General features: G+C 37.9%; 1 protein-coding gene across 2 annotated transcripts in view; it reads right to left on the minus strand.

Moving 5' to 3' along the window:
- The window catches only part of PRR16 (proline rich 16), a 199,005-nt gene that overhangs the window by 65,426 nt on the left and 112,156 nt on the right, over positions 1-21,423 (minus strand). Inside the window, exon 2 of one of the 2 annotated variants that reach the window (XM_060636298.3) lies at positions 96-187. The exons of the other annotated variant lie outside the window; for it this stretch is intronic. Within the exon in view, the coding sequence (XP_060492281.1) occupies positions 96-107 (12 nt within the window). The 5' untranslated portion in view covers positions 108-187. The remainder of the gene's footprint in view (positions 1-95; positions 188-21,423) is intronic. 2 annotated transcript variants of the gene reach the window in all.

The following is a 21,423-nucleotide window of genomic DNA, read 5'->3' on the forward strand; positions in this document are numbered from 1 at the left end:
GAATAACAAATGATATACTGGACTTGCAAGTTTCTTAGAAATGCTGGTATGTGTTGTCCCATTCCCTGCGAGCATCATGTCAGGGTGGGGCTGACCTTCTCGGGCATTTCCTGGTATCCTGTTGTCTGCCTGCTGCACTGTTTCCCTGTTTCATCATGTGGGGAGGTGGGAGTAGGTTATGGAGCTTCTGTTAAAAAAATTAGAGAACTTTTAAAAATAGCGTATTGACTTTAGACTTTTCCAAACACACTGAACTGAACAGGTGCAGGAGATTATGTAGGGGGGAGGGGGAAGCATAAGTCAGGATGAAGGAACTGGCTGTAGCAATGGAGATGCGCACACAGATGAGAAAGAGGAGAAGTTCACATATGAAGTGTGTGCAAGGAGCAAATGCACATGCAGGCGGCTACATCATGTGGCTGAAAACATAAGAATGGTGGTATAGAGATCAATCAATAAAATGTCCAGGAACTTTTCACTGACTACCTGGTCTAACAAAAGCTTGCTATATAGCAAGTCACTGGAAATTTTCCTGAGACTAACACATAACCGGTTTTGTTCTGCACACATTAATCGATGCTCTTTTAGTATTGCTGCCCAATGAGTCATTAATGTACAAAAATAAGGACCAGCTCTAGAGACAGTGATCAGGAACAGAAGGGGCATTCGGTCAAGTGCCAGAAACCAATATAAATACCCCACAAGCAGTGTGGTGGTGTTGAGTAGCATCTGGAAACCAGAGAGCAATCCTCAAATATTTGAAAGGATGCCTTTTCTTAGGAAACCAAGACTGGCTGTGTGAGGGGCTAATGGACTGAACCAACCTCAGAGAAACATCCCCTAGAGCCTGTTAACAAAAGACTACACTAAATCTGAGCGACAGATGAACTTAGAGCAGAGGCTAAGTTTGGCAGTGCTATTGTAAAATCTCTAAGTACCAGAGGGTAGTGAATACAGAGCCCATGGCCTGTGAGGTCTAAATACAGAGTTGATGGTCCATAAGGTTGCACCCAACCCAGAGATGCTAGATCACTGCTCCCCAAATATGGAGTCCTCAGTCCCTGCCTTAAACCTCCAGTAGCAGGTTCTTCGAACACTGAAGTTGCTATACTTGTACCTTGTTCAAACTAGGTATCCACAAAAGGACATGAGCTATGTCATTCAGTCTGCCCAATCATTCACTCATTCTGTCACTAACTACCTACAGAGCCCTGTGCTTTGTCAGTACTGGTAAAGAGAAAGGGCACAATGTTCTCATTATCTAGCTTCTTCCTGTTCAAGTCTTGATTTGCTTTATCTACAAAATAACTTTGAATATTTAATAGTAGAGGAAATGCAAAATCATACTTTGGAATAAGCTCAAGGCAGTTAACTTTATCACTTGTCTGCTTATGATGAATACTCACTCATTCATGAAATACTCACTGAACACCAATTATGTGCCAGGAGCCCTTCTAATTCTGGGGAATAAAACACCCAGAATCCCTGACCACACTTTTATTATATACATGTGGATTACAGGAAACATTTCTGTTAATAATGAATTATAATTATAAAATTTGAATGTAAAAATTACTAATTTAAAAAATAATCAGAGATTCATAAACTTATAACGCTGAAATAGAAAAGCAAAGAAAGGGTCAAAAATTAGGCTATCTATATTAATACCTCTGATGGAATTTATGCACTTTTGTTTTCCCCTCCTTTCCCCCAAAATCGTTTTTTAAGTTTATTTATTTATTTTGAGAGGGAAACAGAGACATTGCAAGCAGGGGAGGGGCAGAGAGAGAGAGGGAGAGAGAATCCCAACCAGGCTGTGCACTGTCAGTGCAGAGCCCAACGTGGGGCTCAAACTCAGGAACCCAGAGATCATGACTTGAGCAGAAATCAAGAGTAGGATATTTAACAGACTGAGCCACCCAGGTGTCCCGTGCCCAAAATCTTTTATATGAAAAGGCCACTAAAACAAAGGCCTAAGGCAGGGAATGTCGATTTTTCCCATGGAACACTACTGTTTCATTCTGCACATTAAGACACACGGGAGATGGGTTGTAGAAGTAAGGCATCCACGGCCAGACTCTCTAAACTATGTGGCCCAGTGAAGATACTAATTTGCTTCTCTTTTCTTATCTCTGAGAGGGAGGTATTAAAAACAAAAACAAAAACAAAACAAAACAAAAAACCCTAGAAAACAAAAAAAAAAACACACAAAAAACAAACAAACAAAAAAACAAACCACACATGCATCAGATGATCAATATAAGAATTAAATGAGCTAATACATGGACAGGATTTAATACTCTTTGAAGCACATTAGTGTTTGCCCTCACTTCTGTTATTAAATCCGAAGAGCACGGCAGAAACAATACACATCAGAATCTTCACCGACAGAAGTTGCCAGAACACTTCAAATAAACAATTTGGAACTTGACACTTTAGCCTTGTCATTAATCTCAGTGTCAAATATTCTCTGGGCAATCTAGCAGCAGACCATGCCGCCATAGTTGAGTCTCCATATGTTCCCCATCACAGCAAAGTACAAGTGCCAGCCTCTAAGTTCACTGCCAGAACTCACCAGCTTCATAAAGGCTACCACTTTTATTCATGTTTTCCATTCTGACAGTATAGATTCCGTTCTTCTGTCTGACAGAGACTGTCTGCCTTTGCACAGTGGAAAAAACAAAACAAAACAAAACAACTTAGCAAACCATTCTAGCCATAATTTGTGATCTTATTCAGCAACAGAACTTTTTGGCCAACTACAAGCTAAACAATATATTCCTTCATTCCCAACTCCCACCATGTATTTCTGAAAGAGTCTCAGACTAGGCTAAAACCAAAATGGAAAAAGGTTTCAAAATTATCTGGTAAACATTCGAAGGAGATCATGAAATCGCGTTTCAATTATCCGGAGTATCAGTTCCCATTCTAGAAGGAAAACATCTGAACTCTATGCTTGGAAGCAGCTACTGTGAAACAACAGAATATGATCTGGGTTTGTTAGAGGGGGAAAGCAGCAAACCTGAATTCTTGACAAATGTGCATTTACATTTTTGGCTTTTGCAGAACTAATCAACATCCACAATCTGTTTTAATAACTCTGTCCTGAGGATTTGCTTATTTTTCCAACAACAAGGGGCAGACAAAAGCCCACAGGATAAAAAGTGAATGTCGAAGAGGTTTTTCAAAAAGCATGATAGGTTTTACACTGAGCAGGCCCCATTATCTAGTCTCCTTCTGATCAACCACACACATTTGTAAAATGTGTCACATGCACCGGGTCATGGTCTGGTAATCGAAGAAAAAGATGTCTCTGTCTTAAGCTATCACGTTTCTCTAGGAATCAAACACACACCCATACCCACAAGCCCCAAAAACCATCAATGGAATCCATGTGTGCTAGTGTGCTTTGCTAAGGAAAGCTCCATTCAAATTCTAATCAGTATCCAACTGGCTGCAATGAAAGTTCCTGAGGGAAAGTGATAACCTCTTACTCATGTTTAGAACATTAGCATCTGAGGATCAAAGGAGATTTGTTTATGGCCAAACAAACATAATTAATACTCAGCTCTTAGGCTAAGCTTCAGGGCGCTATTGGACTTTTGGTCCAGATTTCTTAAGTGAATCATGTGTCTGGATACAAAGAATTAAAATGGGGTGGCAGGGGTTCAGTTTCATTTTAGTGGCCATCATCTATAGGATCTATGACTGCCTTAAAGAAAAAAGTAATTTTTCAGCATATCAGCATATCACTATGCTGTTGAAATTGCAACAAGAAACCCAGAAAAGCCTTCAGTAAAAATACATTTTAAAAACTGAATTTAATTATGTGATAGATCATATGTGTAAAGCAATCCTATTCAAAACAGGATTATTATAAATATAATAGCAATATTCAAATTTTGGATAATGTGTTAGTTACTTTGTCCAAATGGAAGGTAAAATGATGGTTTGGATTTCATGTAAATGATATGGAAATACCTTTAGGGGATTTAAGTCATGAATTTTAGTAATAAAAGGCTTATAGAATTATTGAAAAAATATAGAGCATGATCTTCCATAGGGCAATTGGAGATTGAAGATTTTTTTCTCAAGATTTAAGAGAAAGAAGAAAGTAGCAAAAAAGTTTACAAACTTCAAATTGAAACCAATTGCAACTTAAGTGCTACCAAAAAGACAATGGTGAAATCTGACTATAAAATCTAGCATACCTCATTTATAGTATACCAACACGAGCTATGATTGCACATTCTATGATTATTCAGAAAACCAGCAATTACACAAGATGCGATCCTTATTTTAAAATTCAAGCTTAATTACCAGGTTTCTCTCACTGTATTTAGATTCGTGCAAGATGCACTATATCCATGATCCATGTATAAATTCATGGGTAAATAACAGCATTATGTGTCCTTTAATTACTGCTGAACTCCTAACTGGATGCTTTTGCCTAAAATCTTCATGAAGTATGCACAACACTCATGTTTTTATCCAGTAAGAATCTCAGTTGCAGAAAGGAAAGCGATATAATCACTAATCCCTCACTTCAGTAAAATGAAAATGTGACTTTTCAGAATCAAAGTATGATCAAAACACCTAAGTGCTCAATTAAAAAAACAAACAAACAAACAAACAAACACAGGCATTAATACCCATGCTGAAAAGGACTTTAAGGTTTTGTGGAAGGAGGATGTGAGTAATATATACATGCTTCACTGAATAATGCAATAAAAGAATTGCATGTATTAGCATTTTAAAACCCAAAATAACATATTTTTAAGATTATCAAATTAAATAATGTATGTATGGAAGCTTTTTTAGCTTTAAAGTATATTTGACTGTAGTTAATATTGATCTCAAAATTAAGAACTCATGTTGCCACATCAGATATTCAGAGTTTAAATAAGAGTTCAGCATTGAAATAGAGTATTTCAAGGCAGGTGAATTTTGAACCAGTTACCTTTGTTGTGCAAGGGAATTTATTGACCTGGCTAGCAGACATATGGAAAATGATGGACACAACCCATAACCTTCTCGGCTACAAATCTATACACTAAATGGTAAGGAACTGCTTTTCTAAGAGAAACACAGGAATGATTTGACAAAATTTATATTGCTTCCAGTCTACTTTCATGCCTGTATTCTTATTATTTTAATCTTGAAACTTTTCATGGTCTAAAAGCCTGGATGAATGACTCCTCATCCTGAGATTATCATTATCAGTTTCCACATGATTTGACAAATATCCCTGAACAGTTTGAAAAGGGAAGCCAAGGGATGTAAATTGATGAAGAATATCCATTCTTATAAAAGGAAAGCACATATTTTTGCGAGATATGATCTTCCCAAGATGAAGAGTCAGCTCTATTCTGAATATAAGCAGTTTTGAGGATTAATTTGCCTCACAGAATACCGAGACCAGCAGCAGACATCTTCTTTTTGACAACTTTCTGATTCCAGGACGATAATGAGAATGAAGATCTCAGTTTACACTCCAAAACTCCAACCAAAAATGGGTTAATCTCATTTTATTTTGTATGGGTCAAACACAACCACAGAACCTTGGATCACAGCAGAATTAAAAATAAAAAAATAAATTGAATTAAATTAAAATTAACAAAAAACAGATGAAATACCATTTAGAAGTTTAGGAAAGCTTAATAATTATCACAATATACTTTTGAAAGAAATATAATTTTTTTAATGTTTATTGATATTTGAGAGACAGAGACAGAGAGTGAGGGCAGAAGGGGCAGAGAGAGAGGGAGGCACAGAACCCAAAGCAGGCTCCAGGCTCTGAGCTGTCAGCACAGAGCCCAGCGCAGGACTTGAACCCATGAACTGTGAGATCCTGACCTGAGCCAAAATTGGACGCTTAACCGACTGAGTCACCCAGGCGCCCCAAGAAATGTAATTTTTTTAAGTTTATTCATTTTGAGAGAAAGAGACACAAAGAGAGAGAGAGAGAGCACAGAAGCAGGGGAGAGGCAGATAGGGAGAGAGAGAATCTCAAGCAGGGTTCACGTTGTCAGTGCAGAGCCTGATGGAGGGTTTGATCCCACAAACTGTGAGATCATGACCTGAGCCAAAATCAAGAGTTGTACGCTTAACCAATTGAGCCACTCAGGCACCCCAAGAATTGTAGTTTTATCATTAAAAATAGATTAGAAAACTCTAGCCTAATAGAAACAGCCCTATAATTAATAGATTAAAATGCCTTTTTTCAGGATATAAAACCATGAATTAGTATGCTAGCCATTTTTTTCTAACTACTAAACTGTGTATAAAATTTGAACTGTTCAAGCAGTAAACAAATCTTCACCTTGAAGACATGTCTACAGTTTTGTGTTTCTACTTGTTGGACAGCTTTGCACCAACTACTGTTCACTTCTGCCTCCTATTTTGAATGCTAATGTAATCATCATCAATTCTTTTTTTTTAATATGAAATTTACTGTCAAATTGGTTTCCATACAACACCCAGTGCTCATTCCAACGGGTGCCCTACTCAATGCCCATCACCCACTTTCCCCTACCTCCTCCCCCCCATGAACCCTCAGTTTATTCTCAGTTTTTAACAGTCTCTTATGATTTGCCTCCTTCCATCTCTGTAACTTTTTTCCCCTCTTCCCCTCCCCCCATGGTCTTCTGTTAAGTTTCTCAGGATCCACATAAGAGTCAAAACATAAGGTATCTATATTTCTCTGTATGACTTATTTCACATAGCATAACACTCCACTTCCATCCACGTTGATACAAAAGGCCATATTTCATTCTTTCTCATTGCCACGTAGTATTCCATTGTGTATATAAGCCACAATTTCTATATCCATTCATCAGTTAATGGACATTTAGGATTTTTCCATAATTTGGCTATTGTTGAAAGTGCTGCTATCAACATTGGGGTACAAGTGGCCCTATGCATCAGCACTCCTGTATCCCTTGGGTAAATCCCTAGCAGTGCTATTGCTGGGTCATAGGGTAGGTCTATTTTTAATTTTTTGAGGAACATCCACACTGTTTTCCAGAGTGGCTGCACCAGTTTGCATTCCCACCAAAAGTGGAAGAGGGTTCCCATTTCTCCACATCCTCTCCAGCATCTATAGTCTCCGGATTTGTTCATTTGAGCTACTCTGACTGGAGTGAGGTGATATCTGAGTGTGGTTTTGATTTGTGTTTCCCTGATGAGGAGCAACGTTGAGCATATTTTCATGTGCCTGTTGGCCATCATGATGTCTTCTTTATTAAAAAAAATTTTTTTTACGTTTATTTATTTTTGAGATAGAGACAGAGCATGAACTGGGGAGGGTCAGAGAGAGAGGGAGACACAGAATCCCAAACAGCCTCCAGGCTCTGAGCTGTCAGCACAGAGCTCGACGCAGGGCTCGAACTCATGGCCCGCGAGATCATGACCTGAGACGAAGTCGGACGCTTAACTGACTGAGCCACCCAGGTGCCCCCTGGATGTCTTCTTTAGAGAAGTGTCTACTCATGTCTTCTGCCCATTTCTTCACTGGATTATTTGTTTTTCGGGTGTGGAGTTTGGTGAGTTCTTTATAGATTTTGGATACTAGTCCTTTGTCCGATATGTCATTTGCAAGTATCTTTTCCCATTCCATCGGTTGCCTTTTAGTTTTGTTTATTGTTTCCTTTGCAGTGAAAAAGCTTTTTATCTTCATGAGGTCCCAACAGTTCACTTTTGCTTTTAATTCCCTTGCCTTCAGAGATCTGTTGAGTAAGAAACTGCTGCAGCTGAGGTCAGAGGTTTTTCCTGCTTTCTCCTCTAGGGTTTTGATGGTTTCCTGTCTCACATTCAGGTCTTTTATCCATTTTGAGTTTATTTTTGTGAATGGTGTAAGAAGGTGCTCTAGTTTCATCCTTCTGCATGTTGCTGTCCAGTTCTCCCAGCACCATTTGTTAAACAGACTGTCTTTTGCTCCATTGGATATTCTTTCTTGCTTAGTCAAAGATTAGTTGGCCACACTTTTGTGGGTCCAATCTAGAGTCTCTATTCTATTCCATTGGTCTATTCTATTCCATTGATGTCTGTTTTTGTGCCAATACCATGCTGTCTTCATGACGACAGCTTTGTAGTAGAGGCTAAAGTCTAGGATTGTGATGCCTCCTGCTTTGGTCTTCCTCTTCAATATTACTTTGGCTATTCGGGGTCTTTTGTGGTTCCATACAAATTTTAGGATTGCTTGTTCTAGCTTTGAGAAGAATGCTGGTGCCATTTTGATTGTGATCACATTGAATGTGTAGGTTGCTCTGGGTAGTATTGACATTTAAACAATATTTATTCTTCCAATCCATGAGCACAGAATATTTTTCCATTTCTTCGTATCTTCTTCAATTTCCTTCATAAGCTTTCCATAGTTTTCAACATACAGATCTTGTACATCTTTGGTTAGATTTATTCCTAGCTATTTTATGCTTCTTGGTGCAATTGTGAATGGGATCAGTTTCTTTTTCTTTCTGTTGCTTCACTATTAGTGTATAAGAATGCAATTGATTTCTGTACATTAATTTTGTATCCGGCAACTTTGCTGAATTCATGTATCAGTTGTAGCAGACTTTTGGTGGAGTCTGCCGGGTTTTCCATGTATAATATGTCATCTGCAAAAAGTGAAAGCTTCAGTATGTTGGGTTTTCCATGTATAATATGTCATCTGCCAATTTTGATGTCTTTGATTTCCTTTTGTTTGATTGCTGATGCTAGAACCTCCAACACTATGTTAAACAACAGCAGTGAGAGTGGACATCCCTCTCGTGTTCCTGATCTTAGGGGGAAAACTCTCAGTTTTTCCCCATTAAGGATGTTATTAGCTGTGGGCTTTTCATAAATGGCTTTTATGATGTTTAAGTATGTTCCTTCTATCCTGACTTTCTCAAGGGTTTTCATTAAGAAAGGATGCTAAATTTTGTCAAGTGCTTTTTCTGCATTGATTGACAGGATCATATGATTCTTATCTTTTGTTTTATTAATGTGATGTATCATGTTGACTGATTTGCGAATGTTGAATCAGCCCTGCAACCCCGGAATGAATCCCACTTTATCAGGGTGAATAATTCTTTTTATATGCTGTTGAATTCGATTTGCTAGTATCTTGTTGAGAATTTTTGCATCCATATTCATCAGATACATTGGCCTGTAGTTCTGTTTTTTGGCTGGCTCTCTGGTTTGGCAATCAAAGTAATGCTGGCTTCATAGAATGAGTCTGGAAGTTTTCCTTCCCTTTCTTTTTTTTGGAACAGCTTGAGAAGGATAGGTATTATCTCTTCTTTAAATGTCTGGTAGAATTCCCCAGGGCAGCCGTCTTGTTCTGGACTCTTATTTGTTGGGAGATTTTTGATAACTGATTCAATGTCTTCACTGGTTATGGGTCTGTTCAAGTTTTCTATTTTTTCCTGTTTGAGTTTTGGAAGTGTGTGAGGGCTTAGGAATTTGTCCATTTCTTCCAGGTTGTCCAGTTTGTTGGCATATAATTTTTCACAGTATTCCCTGATAATTGCTTGCATTTCTGAGGGATTGGTTGTAATAATTCCATTTTAATTCATGATTTTATCTCTTTTGGTTCCTCTCTCTTTTCTTTTTGAGAAGCCTGGCTAGAGGTTTATCAATTTTGTTTATTTTTTCAAAAAACCAACTCTTGGTTTCATTGATCTGCTCTACTGCTTTTTTAGATGCTACATTGTTTATTTCTGCTCTGATATTTATTATTTCTCTTCTTCTGCTGGGTTTGGGGTGTCTTAGCTGTTCTGCTTCTATTTCCTTTAGGTGTGCTGTTAGATTTTGTATTTGGGATTTTTCTTGTTTCTTGAGATAGGCCTGGATTGCAATGTATTTTCTTCTCAGGACTGCCTTCGCTGCATCCCAAAGCATTTGGATTATTGTATTGTCATTTTCATTTATTTCCATATATTTTTAAATTTCTTCTCTAATTGCCTGGTTGACCCATTCATTCTTTAGTAGGGTGTTCTTTAACCTCCACGCTTTTGGAGGTTTTCCATACTTTTCCCTGTGGTTGATTTCACGTTTCATAGCATTGTGGTATGAAAGTGTGCATGTTATGATCCCACTTCTTTCATACTTATGAAGGGCTATTTTATGATTCAGTATGTGATCTAAATTGGAGAATGTCCCATGTGCACTAAAGAAGAAAGAATATTCTGTTTCTTTGGGATGCAGAGTTCTAAATATATCTGTCAAGTCCATCTGATCCAATGTATCATTCAGGGCCCTTGTTTCTTTATTGATCCTGTGTCTAGATGATCCATCCATTGTTGTAAGTGGGGTATAAAAGTCCTCTGCAATTACCACATTCTTATCAATAAAGTTGCTTATGTTTGTGATTAATTGTTTTATATATTTGGGACTCCTGTATTTGGCGCATAGACATTTATAATTGTTAGCTCTTCCTGATGGATAGACCCTGTAATTATTATATAATGCCCTTCTTCATCTTTTGTTACAGCCTTTAATTTAAAGTCTAGTTTGTCTGATATAAGTATGGCTACTCCAGCTTTCTTTTAACTTCCAGTAGCATGATAGATAGTTCTCCATCCCCTCACTTTCAATCTGAAGGTATCCTCAGGTTTAAAATGAGTCTCTTGTAGACAGCAAATAGATGGGTCTCATTTTTTTTTAATCCATTCTGATACCCTATGTCTTTTGGTTGGAGCATTTATTCCATTTACATTCATTGTTATTATTGCAAGATATGGGTTTAGAGTCATTGTGATGTCTGTTGGTTTCATGCTTGCAGTGATGTCTCTGGTGCAAGTGATGTCCTTGCAACATTTCACTCACAGAGTCCCCCTTAGGACCTCTTGTAGGGCTGGTTTAGTGGTGATGAATTCCTTCAGTTACTGTGTTTTAGGAAAACGTTTATCTCTCCTTCTATTCTGAATGACAGACTTGCTGGATAAAGGATTCTTGGCTGCATATTTTTTCTGTTCATCACTTTGAAGATTTCCTGCTATTCCCTTCTGGCCTGCCAAGTTTCAGTAGATAGGTCTGCTCCTACCCTTATGTGTCTACCTGTGTATGTTAGGGTCCGTTTATCCCTAGCTGCTTTCAGAATTCTCTCTTTATCCTTGTATTTTGCTAGTTTCCCTATGATATGTCATGCAGAAGATTGATTCAAGTTACGTCTGAAGTGAGTTCTCTGTGCTCTTGGATTTAAATGCCTGTTGCCTCCCCCAGATCAGGGAAGTTCTCTGCTATGATTTGTTCAAGTACCCCTTCAGCCCCTTTCTCTCTCTCTTCCTCTTCTGGATTCCTATGATATGGATATTGTTCCGTTTGATTGCATCACTTAGTTCTCTAATTCTCCCCTCAAACTCCTGGATTTTTTTATCTCTCTTTTTCTCAGCTTCCTCTTTTTCCATAATTTTATCTTCTAATTCACCTATTCTCTCCTCTGCCTCTTCAATCTGTGCTATAGCTACCTCCATTTTATTTTGCACCTCATTTATAGCATTTTTTAGTTCCTCATGACTATTTTATAGTCCCTTGATCTCTGTAGCAATAGATTCTCTGCTGTCCTCTATGCTTTTTTCAAGCCAAGCGATTAATTTTATGACTATTATTCTAAATTCTTGTTCCATTATATTGCTTAAATCTGTTTTGATCAATTCCTTAGCTGTTGCTACTTCCTGGAGTTTCTTTTGAGGAGAATTCTTCCATTTCATCATTTTGGCTAGTCCCTGCGGTAGCTCCAAACTGCAGGGCACTTCCCCTGTGCTGTCCAGAGAAATTTGTGTTGGTGGGCGGGGCCACAGTCAGACTGGTGTGTACCTTATCTTCCCCCCTCCCAGGGGCAGGACTCAGTGTGGAGTGGTGTGGCCCCTGTCTGGGTTGCTTGCATACGCCAGGCTTGTGGTGCTGCTTCTATGGGATCTGACATATTAGCGGGGGTGGATCCTCAAGGTGCACAGGGGTGGGAGGGGCAGACTTAGCTCACTTTGCCCTTGGTGGTCCCCTGCGGGAGGGGCTCTGCAGCACTGGGAGGGAGGAAGGGAGGGAGGCAGGCGGGTCAGAGGAAGCATTGGGTGTTTGCGTGGTGCAAGCAAGTTCGGTGAACTGGTTCCCTTTGGGGTTTCAGCTGGGGGATGGGAGAGGGAAATGGCGCTTCCCAGTGCCTTTGTTCCCTGCCGAGCTGAGCTCTGTCTTCCAGGGCTCAACATCTCTCTCTCCTGGTGTCCTCTCACCGTCCTGCTCTTGGAGCAGAGCTGTGGACCTATAACATTCCAGATATTAAGTCCCATTGGCCTCAGAACTCACGCAGTCCGGCCCCTCCACTTTTGCAAGCCAGACTCAGGGGCTCTGCCTTGCTGGGTGGGCTGCCCCTTCACCGCCCAGGCTCCCTCCCACCAGTCCGTGTAGGTGCACCACCTCTCCGCCCTTCCTGCCCTCTTCCATGGGCCTCTCGTCTATGCTTGGCTCCAGAGAGTCCGTTCTGCTAGTCTTCCGGCAGTTTTCTAGGCCAATGTGGGTGGAATCTAAGCTATCAGCAGGACGAGGTGAGCCCAGTGTCCTCCTACGCCACCATCTACCCTTCCCTCCAATTCTGAGTATCAGTACTGGTTTCAATATTTCTGCATGAAAAGGGCTCAGAGGCAGCAATCTAATTGGAAACTGTAGCCAGGGTCGAAGCTACTTGGGCTAAGAAATTTGTTTGGCATACCAAAACTACTATTTAAAAAAAAAAATTCTTTAGGCTTATTTAGTTGGAGAGAAAGAGAGAGAGTAGGGTAGGGGCAGAGAGACAGGGAGAGAGAAGATTCCAACCTGTCTCCAAGCTGTCAGCACAGAGGATCAACATGGGGATCAAACTCACACACTGAGATCATGTCCGTCCGACCCAGAGTCGGGACACTTAACCAACTGAGGCACACAGGCACCCCAAGAACACTATTTTTATTTAAACATAGGTTCCATCCCAGGGGGTGAGGGTAAGGTGACATGGAGATTATAGAAGGAAGGCTAAATCTTACTCCATCCTGTGCTAGCAAAAGCCTCTAGTCATTACATCTGATCCATTTAGGTTCAAAAGGAAACAAGTAGACATGTTTCAAGGAAACATAAGGGAAGAGCTTCAACCAAAGCAGGCCGGCATGTCAGTGATGCTGCCCAAGGCGCTCCAAGATGTGCTACCCAATGGAAGGATGAGTTCCTTCCAAGGAAGGAAAAGAATGAGTGATTCAAAGACGTTAAAAGGTAGGTCTCTACCTGTAAGGTGTGTTACTATTTACTTATGTCTTTATTTTCATGAGAAGACTGATTAGGAAAATATCAGAATGTGTGAAACTTACAAGATTTTCCTTGTTTTTTTCTAAAGTGAATTTTCCAGGGCGGGGGGGGGGGGGGGGGGGGGCGGGGAGAAATACAGATATGGTAATAAGCTCCAGGAAAACAAGGCAAACGGAAGGAAACAAAACAAACACCGAAAGAAAATTCCCTGTTGGCACGATTTAAAGGGGTTAGTGAAAATCTTCTTTAATATGCCTTGGGAAGTGGGGAAGTGCAGGGAAAAACTGCTATCTTTGTGAAACAGACTAAAAAAGACCTCTGAAACTAACACAGGTAGTGAACACAGTACTAGACTCTGAGGAATCACAGGGCAAGGGTCCCTAGAGCAGCATCCACAGTGGGGGCACAGTTACTGTCCCCAGCTCACCTATGTGGACAAATCTCTGTAAATCCCCAATGAAAATTCCTTTGTAGAAGAAAATATCTCTTTGTAGAAGAGATATCTCTTTGTAGAAAATATCTTTGTAGAAGAAACGACCCATTGATCTCTAAAAGTGAAAAGAATCTGAGGTTTGTTTTAGTTTCTTCCTTGCAGTGTTAACAAGATAATATTTATTTTTTTTAGTATTTTTTAATGTTTTATTTCTTTTTGAGAGAAAGAGAGAGAGAGAGAGCGCAAGTGTGCTCGAGCGGGGGTGGGGCAGAGTGACAGGGAGACAGGATCCAAAGCAGGCTCTGAGCTGACAGTAGAGAGTGAACTCCTGCATTGAGAGATCATGACCTGAGCCTAAGCCAGATCCTTAACCAACTGAGCCAGCCAGGTGCCTCAAGATAAAAATATTTATTATTATCTTGTGTAATAATTTATTTTTATTAATTGTGATTGTTCTGATTATTATAGTATATTATATATTAATATATTTATTATATTATTATAGTGTAATAATTATCACATTTCATACATCATTGGGTCTGGGATATACTATGTTAAAAAAAATGAGAACTTTTCAGATTAAAAAAAATTTTTTTAATTTATTTCTGAGAAAGAGAGAGAGAGACCAGGGGAGGGGCAGAGAGAGAGGGAGACAGAAGATCCGAAGCAGGCTCTGTGCTGACAGCAGAGAGCATGCGGTGTGGGGCTCAAACCCACAAACTGTGAGGTCATGACCTGAACTGAAATTGAATGCTTAACCAACCAGGCACCCCAGAACTTTTCACTTTTTGTTTGAAGGTGAGAAGAGAGGTCTGTCTTTGCAAAGTGAATAAGCTAAGATCTACATTTCACGACTGGCCCCAGGAACAAATTTGTTATAAATCATGGGAAGGTTGTGCTGCTGCAAATACATTTTTTAAACAACTGAACCAAGCACCACTATTTTCAGGTTTTAATGAGGCAGCAATAAAATATAATTTATTAATATCTGAAATTCCTATACTGAAAAATGGAATAAAAAGGCTTTCCCTTCTGATGGAATCCTCCAATGCATTTCCTCCATTTTTGAAATTATTTAATAGAGCTTTGTATATTTCCTTGACTAAATTCTTAGGGCCAATGATACATGATCTTAGGTAAAGAATGTGATATGGTTTATAACACTTTATCCTAAGAGAATCACACTGGTGGTCAATAAAGTGATTGCAGGTGATAAATAAAAAAAAAAAATTAAAGTCAATAGTCAATGCAATTCAGAGAGCTTGTGTGACTTGGTTGGTAAAGCGTCTGACTCTTGAATTTGACTCAGGTCATGATTTTACAGCTCATGAGTTTAAGCCCCATATTGGACTCTGTGCTGACAGTGCAGAACCTGCTTGGAATTCTCTCTTTTCCTCTCTGCCCTCTCCTGCTCACACGCATGTGTTTCCTCTCTCTCTTTCTCTCTCTCTCAAAATAAATAAACTTAAAAAAAATAAAGTATGCTGCTTCACTTTTATTGAGGTATAACTGATAAGTAAAATTGTAATACAATTAAAGTATACAACATGATGATTTAATCTACATACACACTGTGAAAGGATTTCTACCAAGTTAATTAACATATCTGTCATTTCACATATTTACCTTTTTCTTTTCCTTTCTTCTTTCTTTCTTTCTTTCTTTCTTTCTTTCTTTCTTTCTTTTCCTTGTGAATACTGAAGTTCTAGTCTCACAACCAATTTCAATTATACAATGCAGTGTTATCAACTCTCACCCAACATTTTACATGAGATCTTCTGACCTTATTCATCCTGTAACTAAAAAACTGAATCCTTTTACTTGCCTCTTTGAATTTCCCCCACTCCCTCAGCCCACTGGCAACCACCATTCTACTCTCTTTTTCTATAAGTCTGACTTTTCTTTGTTCCTTGTTTGTTTGTTTTAATTCCACATGGAATTAATACCACACTGTATTTGTCTTTGCCTGGTTTATTTCACTTAGCATAATGTGCCTCGTTTTACCCATAGGGAGCAAATGACAAGATTTCATCTTTTTTTTTAAGGCTGAAGATTTCATTATTAATATAAATACAAGGAGAATATGTACTTTTACATTTTAGAAAACATTACATCTTCTTTATACATTCATCTCCTATTGGAAGTTTACTTTCAGGGCTATGAAGAACAATGCTGCAAAGAACATGGGAATACAGATATCTCCTTGATCTAATGATTTAGTTTACTTTGGACATACACCCAGAGTTGGGATTGTAGGTTCAAATGGTAGTTCTATTTTTAATTTCTTGAGGAACCTCCATACTGTTTTTCACAGTGGCTGCACCAATTTACATTCCCACCAACAGCATGCAAGGGGTCCTTTTCTCCACATCCTCACCAACACTTGTTAATTCTTGTCTTTTTGATAATTCTAACAGGTGTGAGATGACATCTCTTTGTGGTTTTGATTTGCATTTTCCTGATAATTAGTGATGTTGAGCATCTTTTCATAGGCTTGTTGGTCATTGGTATGTCTTCTCCACAGAACAGTTTAATTGGGTCCTTTGCTCATTTTTTTTTAGAAAAAAAATTTTAAGTTTATTTTGAGAGAGAGAGAGAGAGAACACACAAGTGGAGGGAGGGGCAGAGAGAGAAGTGGGGATAGAGAATCCCAAGCAGGCTCCGTACACAGAGCCCAAAAGCTCAACACAGAGCCCAAAGTAGGGCTTGTACCCATGAACCGTGAGATCATGACCTGAGCCAAAATCAAGAGTTGAACACTTAACCAACTGAGCCACCCAGGTGTCCCTCCTTTGATCATTTTTTAATTTGGTTATTTTATTTTTGTTATTAAGCTGTATGAGTTCCTTGTATATTTTGAATATACTTCACTGGTTATGTAATTGGAAAATATTTTCTTCCATTCCGTAAGTTGCTTTTTCATCTTGTTGATGGTTTCCTTTGGTATGCAGAAGCTTTTTAGTTTGATATAGTCTTACTTATTTTTTGCTTTTTTGCTTTGCCAAGAATATTCGCTACAAAAAATAGAAGGTGAATATGGAGGAAGAAAAGAAGAAAGAGCAATGAGCTTCACACTTTTGGGAGGATCCTCCTCCTGTTTTTAGGCTATTATAAAGTTATAGCAACTCAGAAATGCAATACTGCTACATGGTCTGTGATAATGTCACATAGACTAAGTGAAAGAACAAATGTCCAGAAATATACTTCTGGGGATTTGACATGATAAATCAGTAAGGGCAAAGAATGAATGTTTTTTGATAATTTGCTATCAATATGGAAAAATCAGAATAGTTAATCCTTACTTTGTATGACAGACAAAAGTAAATTTTTACTAATTAAAATTTTAAATGTGAAAGTCTTTAACACTTCTAGAAAAAAATAGGGTAAAATATACTGGGGTGGAAAACATATGTTAAACACAAACAGCAAAACTTGAGCAATTTTAGAAGAACATGGTATCATTTTATGACTTTGCAATATAAGTGAAATTCTATAACAAGACTCAAAAACACAAAGCCTAAAGTAAAATGCTGATAAATTCTACTAAAAGTTACAAGATTTATTACATGAACAATGTTCAAAACAACCAAAAGAACAAATATTTTCAAAGTTTATATCTTATAAAATACAAGTATTCAAATATAATAAACAAAACCTAATATAAATCAATATATAAGAGACTAATAATCCAGTAGAGAAATGTAAGTCATGTAAATAAGTTTAGTTAATTAGAAAGCCTAAAGGCCAATGAGTATTTGTAATCATGGAAATAGTGATTATAACATTACTTAGAGAGGCGTCTGAGTGGCTCAGTCAGTTAAATGCCCTGCTTTAGCTCAGGTCATGATCTCATGGTTCCTAAATTCAAGCCCCACATCAGGCATCAGGCTCTCTGCTGTCAGTGCTGAGCCAGCTTAAGATTCTCTGTCTCCTTCTCTCTCTCTGCCCTTTCTCTGCTCTCGCACACACACTCTCTCTCTCTCAAAAATAAATAAACATTAAAAATAAAAAACACTACTGGGGTGCCTCGTTGACTCAGCTGGTTAAGCTCAGGTCACAATTTTGCAGTCTGTATGTTGGAACCATGCATCTTTCTGGCTCTGTGCTGACAGCTCAGAGCCTGGAGCCTGCTTCAGACTCTGTGTCTCTCTCTGCCCCTCCCCTGCTCAAGCCTCTGTCTCTGTCTCTCTCCCTTTTTCTCTCAAAAGTAAATAAACATTTTTAAAAAATTAAAAAGAAAAACCATTACTTACATACCACTTTAATATCCTTAGCAACAATACTAGAAAAACCGTAACCACCAATGAGTGAATATACAAATAAGTTGTTCTATATCTTTATAATGGGATGCCCTTTATATTCTATAATGGAATACTTTCCAGCAGTAAAAATGTATGAACTTTAACCAGAAGTTTTATAATGCATAATGTTGTAAGAAAATCTGTTTTGCACAATCAATGCGTATGACTCTAATCAGGCAGAATTCAAATCAATTATGCCCATTATGTACAAATGTATACATATGCAGAAAATATAGAAAATACATTACAAAAATAAACATCAAATTAACGATTTTGTTTATGTCCAGGTACCAAGGACGAGACAAAGGAGAGTGGGACTAGGCAGATTTGGACAGCGGTTGTAAATTGTATTTGTGACATTCTATTAGCAAAACTTTTATAAAAATTTTAGATCAGATACAGTAAAATATTTGCTTTGTTAAAGTCAGGCACGGGATAGAAAGGTGTGAGTTATCTCACCGTCTGCAATTTGAGTATGATTGGAATATTCCATTAGGTCACAAGAAGGAAAAGTTAAAGGGAGGGCTCACACTCTTCACCACATCCGGATAAAGTTCAGGTGCATTATGCAGGCAGAGAGAAGAGACTTTCCCACAGGCTTCAGCATATGCTTTCTCAGGTCTCATGAGCACAAGCCAGACCGTGTGCATTAACCAATCACAATGGACAATGGGTTGGAAAAAAAAAAACAAAAACACAAGGGATGAAGAAGTGGGATCTGTTAGGAATGTTTTATGATGGATAGACAGATAAATAAAAGTACAAGTCATGAGAAGGCTTTTCTGTATTTCAATGGCCAGTTCTAAGGAGTCAAAGCCAAGCCAAGTAATTGTGGACACTTGAGAACAAATCCATCCTTAACTGTTATGAGACACCTCTTAAATTTTCACAGTAGCTACCAGTGCCCTGCAATGGGGCTCTCAACCAGAAAAAGTGCTTACAAAAGATAACATTTTGACAGGAAATACATTGGGTAGTTTTTAAAGATGGAAACAGTAAGAGTTGATTGAAGTTACAAAGCTAAATTCTTCTAATTAGGACTACCATTAAGATAAAGCAATATTAGGAACCCAGAACCTTTTTAAGTATTCATATGAAAGAAAGACATTAATTGATGGAAAAAAAATGCTTAAAGGAGAATCCCAAGTTCATGTGAAGACTCTGAGAATAAAGTGATTTCTCAAGTTAGTAATTAAAGAAGGAAATTCCCAAGGATGTATCTTAAGGTTTTTGTGTCAAAGAGGTTATCGTTAATTACTTCATGCTATTCCAGAAAATACAGACATCTAGAAGTTACATGGGAGACATGTTAATAAAATACTAATATTTTGAGTGTAACAAAATATTTTCATGTGTCATAAAATAATAACCATTATTGTGAAAATCCAAAGTTAATTATTGGCTGAGATAGACAATTTACAGTGTCATTAAAAAAAAAAATATGCTCCTCTAAGGATGAATCACGTAGAGAGTGGGCAGCAAAGAAAAAGGAAAGAAATAATTTGTAGACCTGTTTTATGTCAAATTGCTTCTGAAATAAACCACTGCAAAAGATCATAGTTCCATTATTCACAAAAGCCTGTCTTCTTAATGTCACAAATAGTAAAAAAAAAAAAAATCTGCTTTATTCTGATTCATATGCTTCATATACATGTAATATATCAGTGGATGCAATATATGTCAAAACAAAACAGAAACAAATTGGCTGGTCCTGAATATAGCATTTTACAACTTGGTCACATCAACTGTCAATTTAGTCAAGACTATTTACCAAGCATTCACCACACAGAATACTGCTCTAAGAGTTATTCTGCATTCCATTCCCCGGGCCTACAAATATATTTTTCACATTAATAAGTAGACTATTTTTTTATACAAAATTTATGTTTGAAAGAGAGTGCTTTGGAAGCAGCATATAAACTTCAACCAAGGAAAGTGAATGCTACCAAAATTTATGGAAGAGTGGTATGACATCATCATTACATATGACAAAATGATAACAAAGTATAATGCTTGGATGATGCTGGTGTATCTTCTTAGACACTATGATGATGAAAGTGAAAGTTGTCCAAAATACCATATAAAGATTTAAGCTATGGTATTGCATAAGAAACAAAGGCTCTGATGGCAATCCTGGGATTTTTCTCTTTTACACATCAAATGGGGACATAAGCTGTACTTGCAAAGCTGTTTTACAGTGTCATTTGGGAAATACACCATTCTAAAACTCACACTTTATTTTTCCTTTTAAAGATTCAAGGTAAGAAATTCCAAATCCTTCCATGCAAGTATATTTACCACACTATTGATCTCTATGCTTTACTATTTTTACTTTATTTTATTTTAGTTAGAGAGAGAGAGAGGGAGGGAGAGGGTGTAAACAGGGGGAGGGGCAGAGGGACAGAGAGAGAGAGAGATTCTTAGGCAGGCTCCACACCCAGCATGGAGCCTGTTGCAGGGCTTGGTCTTACAATCAGGAGATCATGACCTGAGCCGAAATCAGGAATTGGATGCTTAATTTACTGAGGCACCCAGGTGCCCCAACTTTACTATTTTAAAATCACTTTTACCCTGATATTATATAGCAATTTCTATAATCCTGAAAATTAAAAGCATCCAACATAACTTATAAACCCAAGGCACTTAGACCATCCATGGGATTATAGCACAAAGGGGAGAGAGGGAGTCATTGTACAGATAATTAAAAAACAAAAGAAAACAAATGCATACACAAACTACTTCACTATACCTCCCAAAACAATTACTGTATTTATTAAATTAACTAAATGAAATTCATATTTTACTCTATAATGTGCAGAAAATTCTCAGAATACTGTAAAAAAGAGATATATTGTCTACTTGTTATAAATCAATCCTGGGCTATAACGATTTATAAAAATATTTATACAGCCTTTAATACAATGATTGTGGCAGGAGAAGAAGAGATATATTCTCTGCTAATGAAGGACTTACTATAAAAAAAATATAATACTATAAATACTTTAAGTGAGCATAGTTTGAAATACTATCAGATTAAATCTAAAGAATACAAAATAGGTAACAGATGAAGATCAGAGAAGCTTTTCCTTTTTTTAATATATTTTTTAAGTTTTTATTTTTGAGAGAGAAAGTGTGAGTGGGGAAGGAAGGGGCAGAGAGAGAGGGAGACACAGAATCTGAAGCAGGTTCCGTGCAGTCTGTGCAAAGCCCCATTGTGGGCCTTAAACCCATGAACTGTGAGATCATGACTTGCGCTGAAGTCGGATGCTCAAATGACTGACCCACCCAGGTACCCCAGAGAAGCTTTCTTTGTGGTGCACTACTATAAACCAGAATGGTGATGAATAATTATGAATATGCATTTATTTATATTCATATTTGTTCACAGTAATAATAATAATGCCTAATCTTTATTGGATGTTCCTGGTGAGTCAG

This window comes from Panthera onca, chromosome A1 (genome assembly GCF_046562875.1).
Source record: "Panthera onca isolate mPanOnc1 chromosome A1, mPanOnc1 haplotype 2, whole genome shotgun sequence".
Taxonomy (NCBI): Eukaryota; Metazoa; Chordata; class Mammalia; order Carnivora; family Felidae; genus Panthera; species Panthera onca.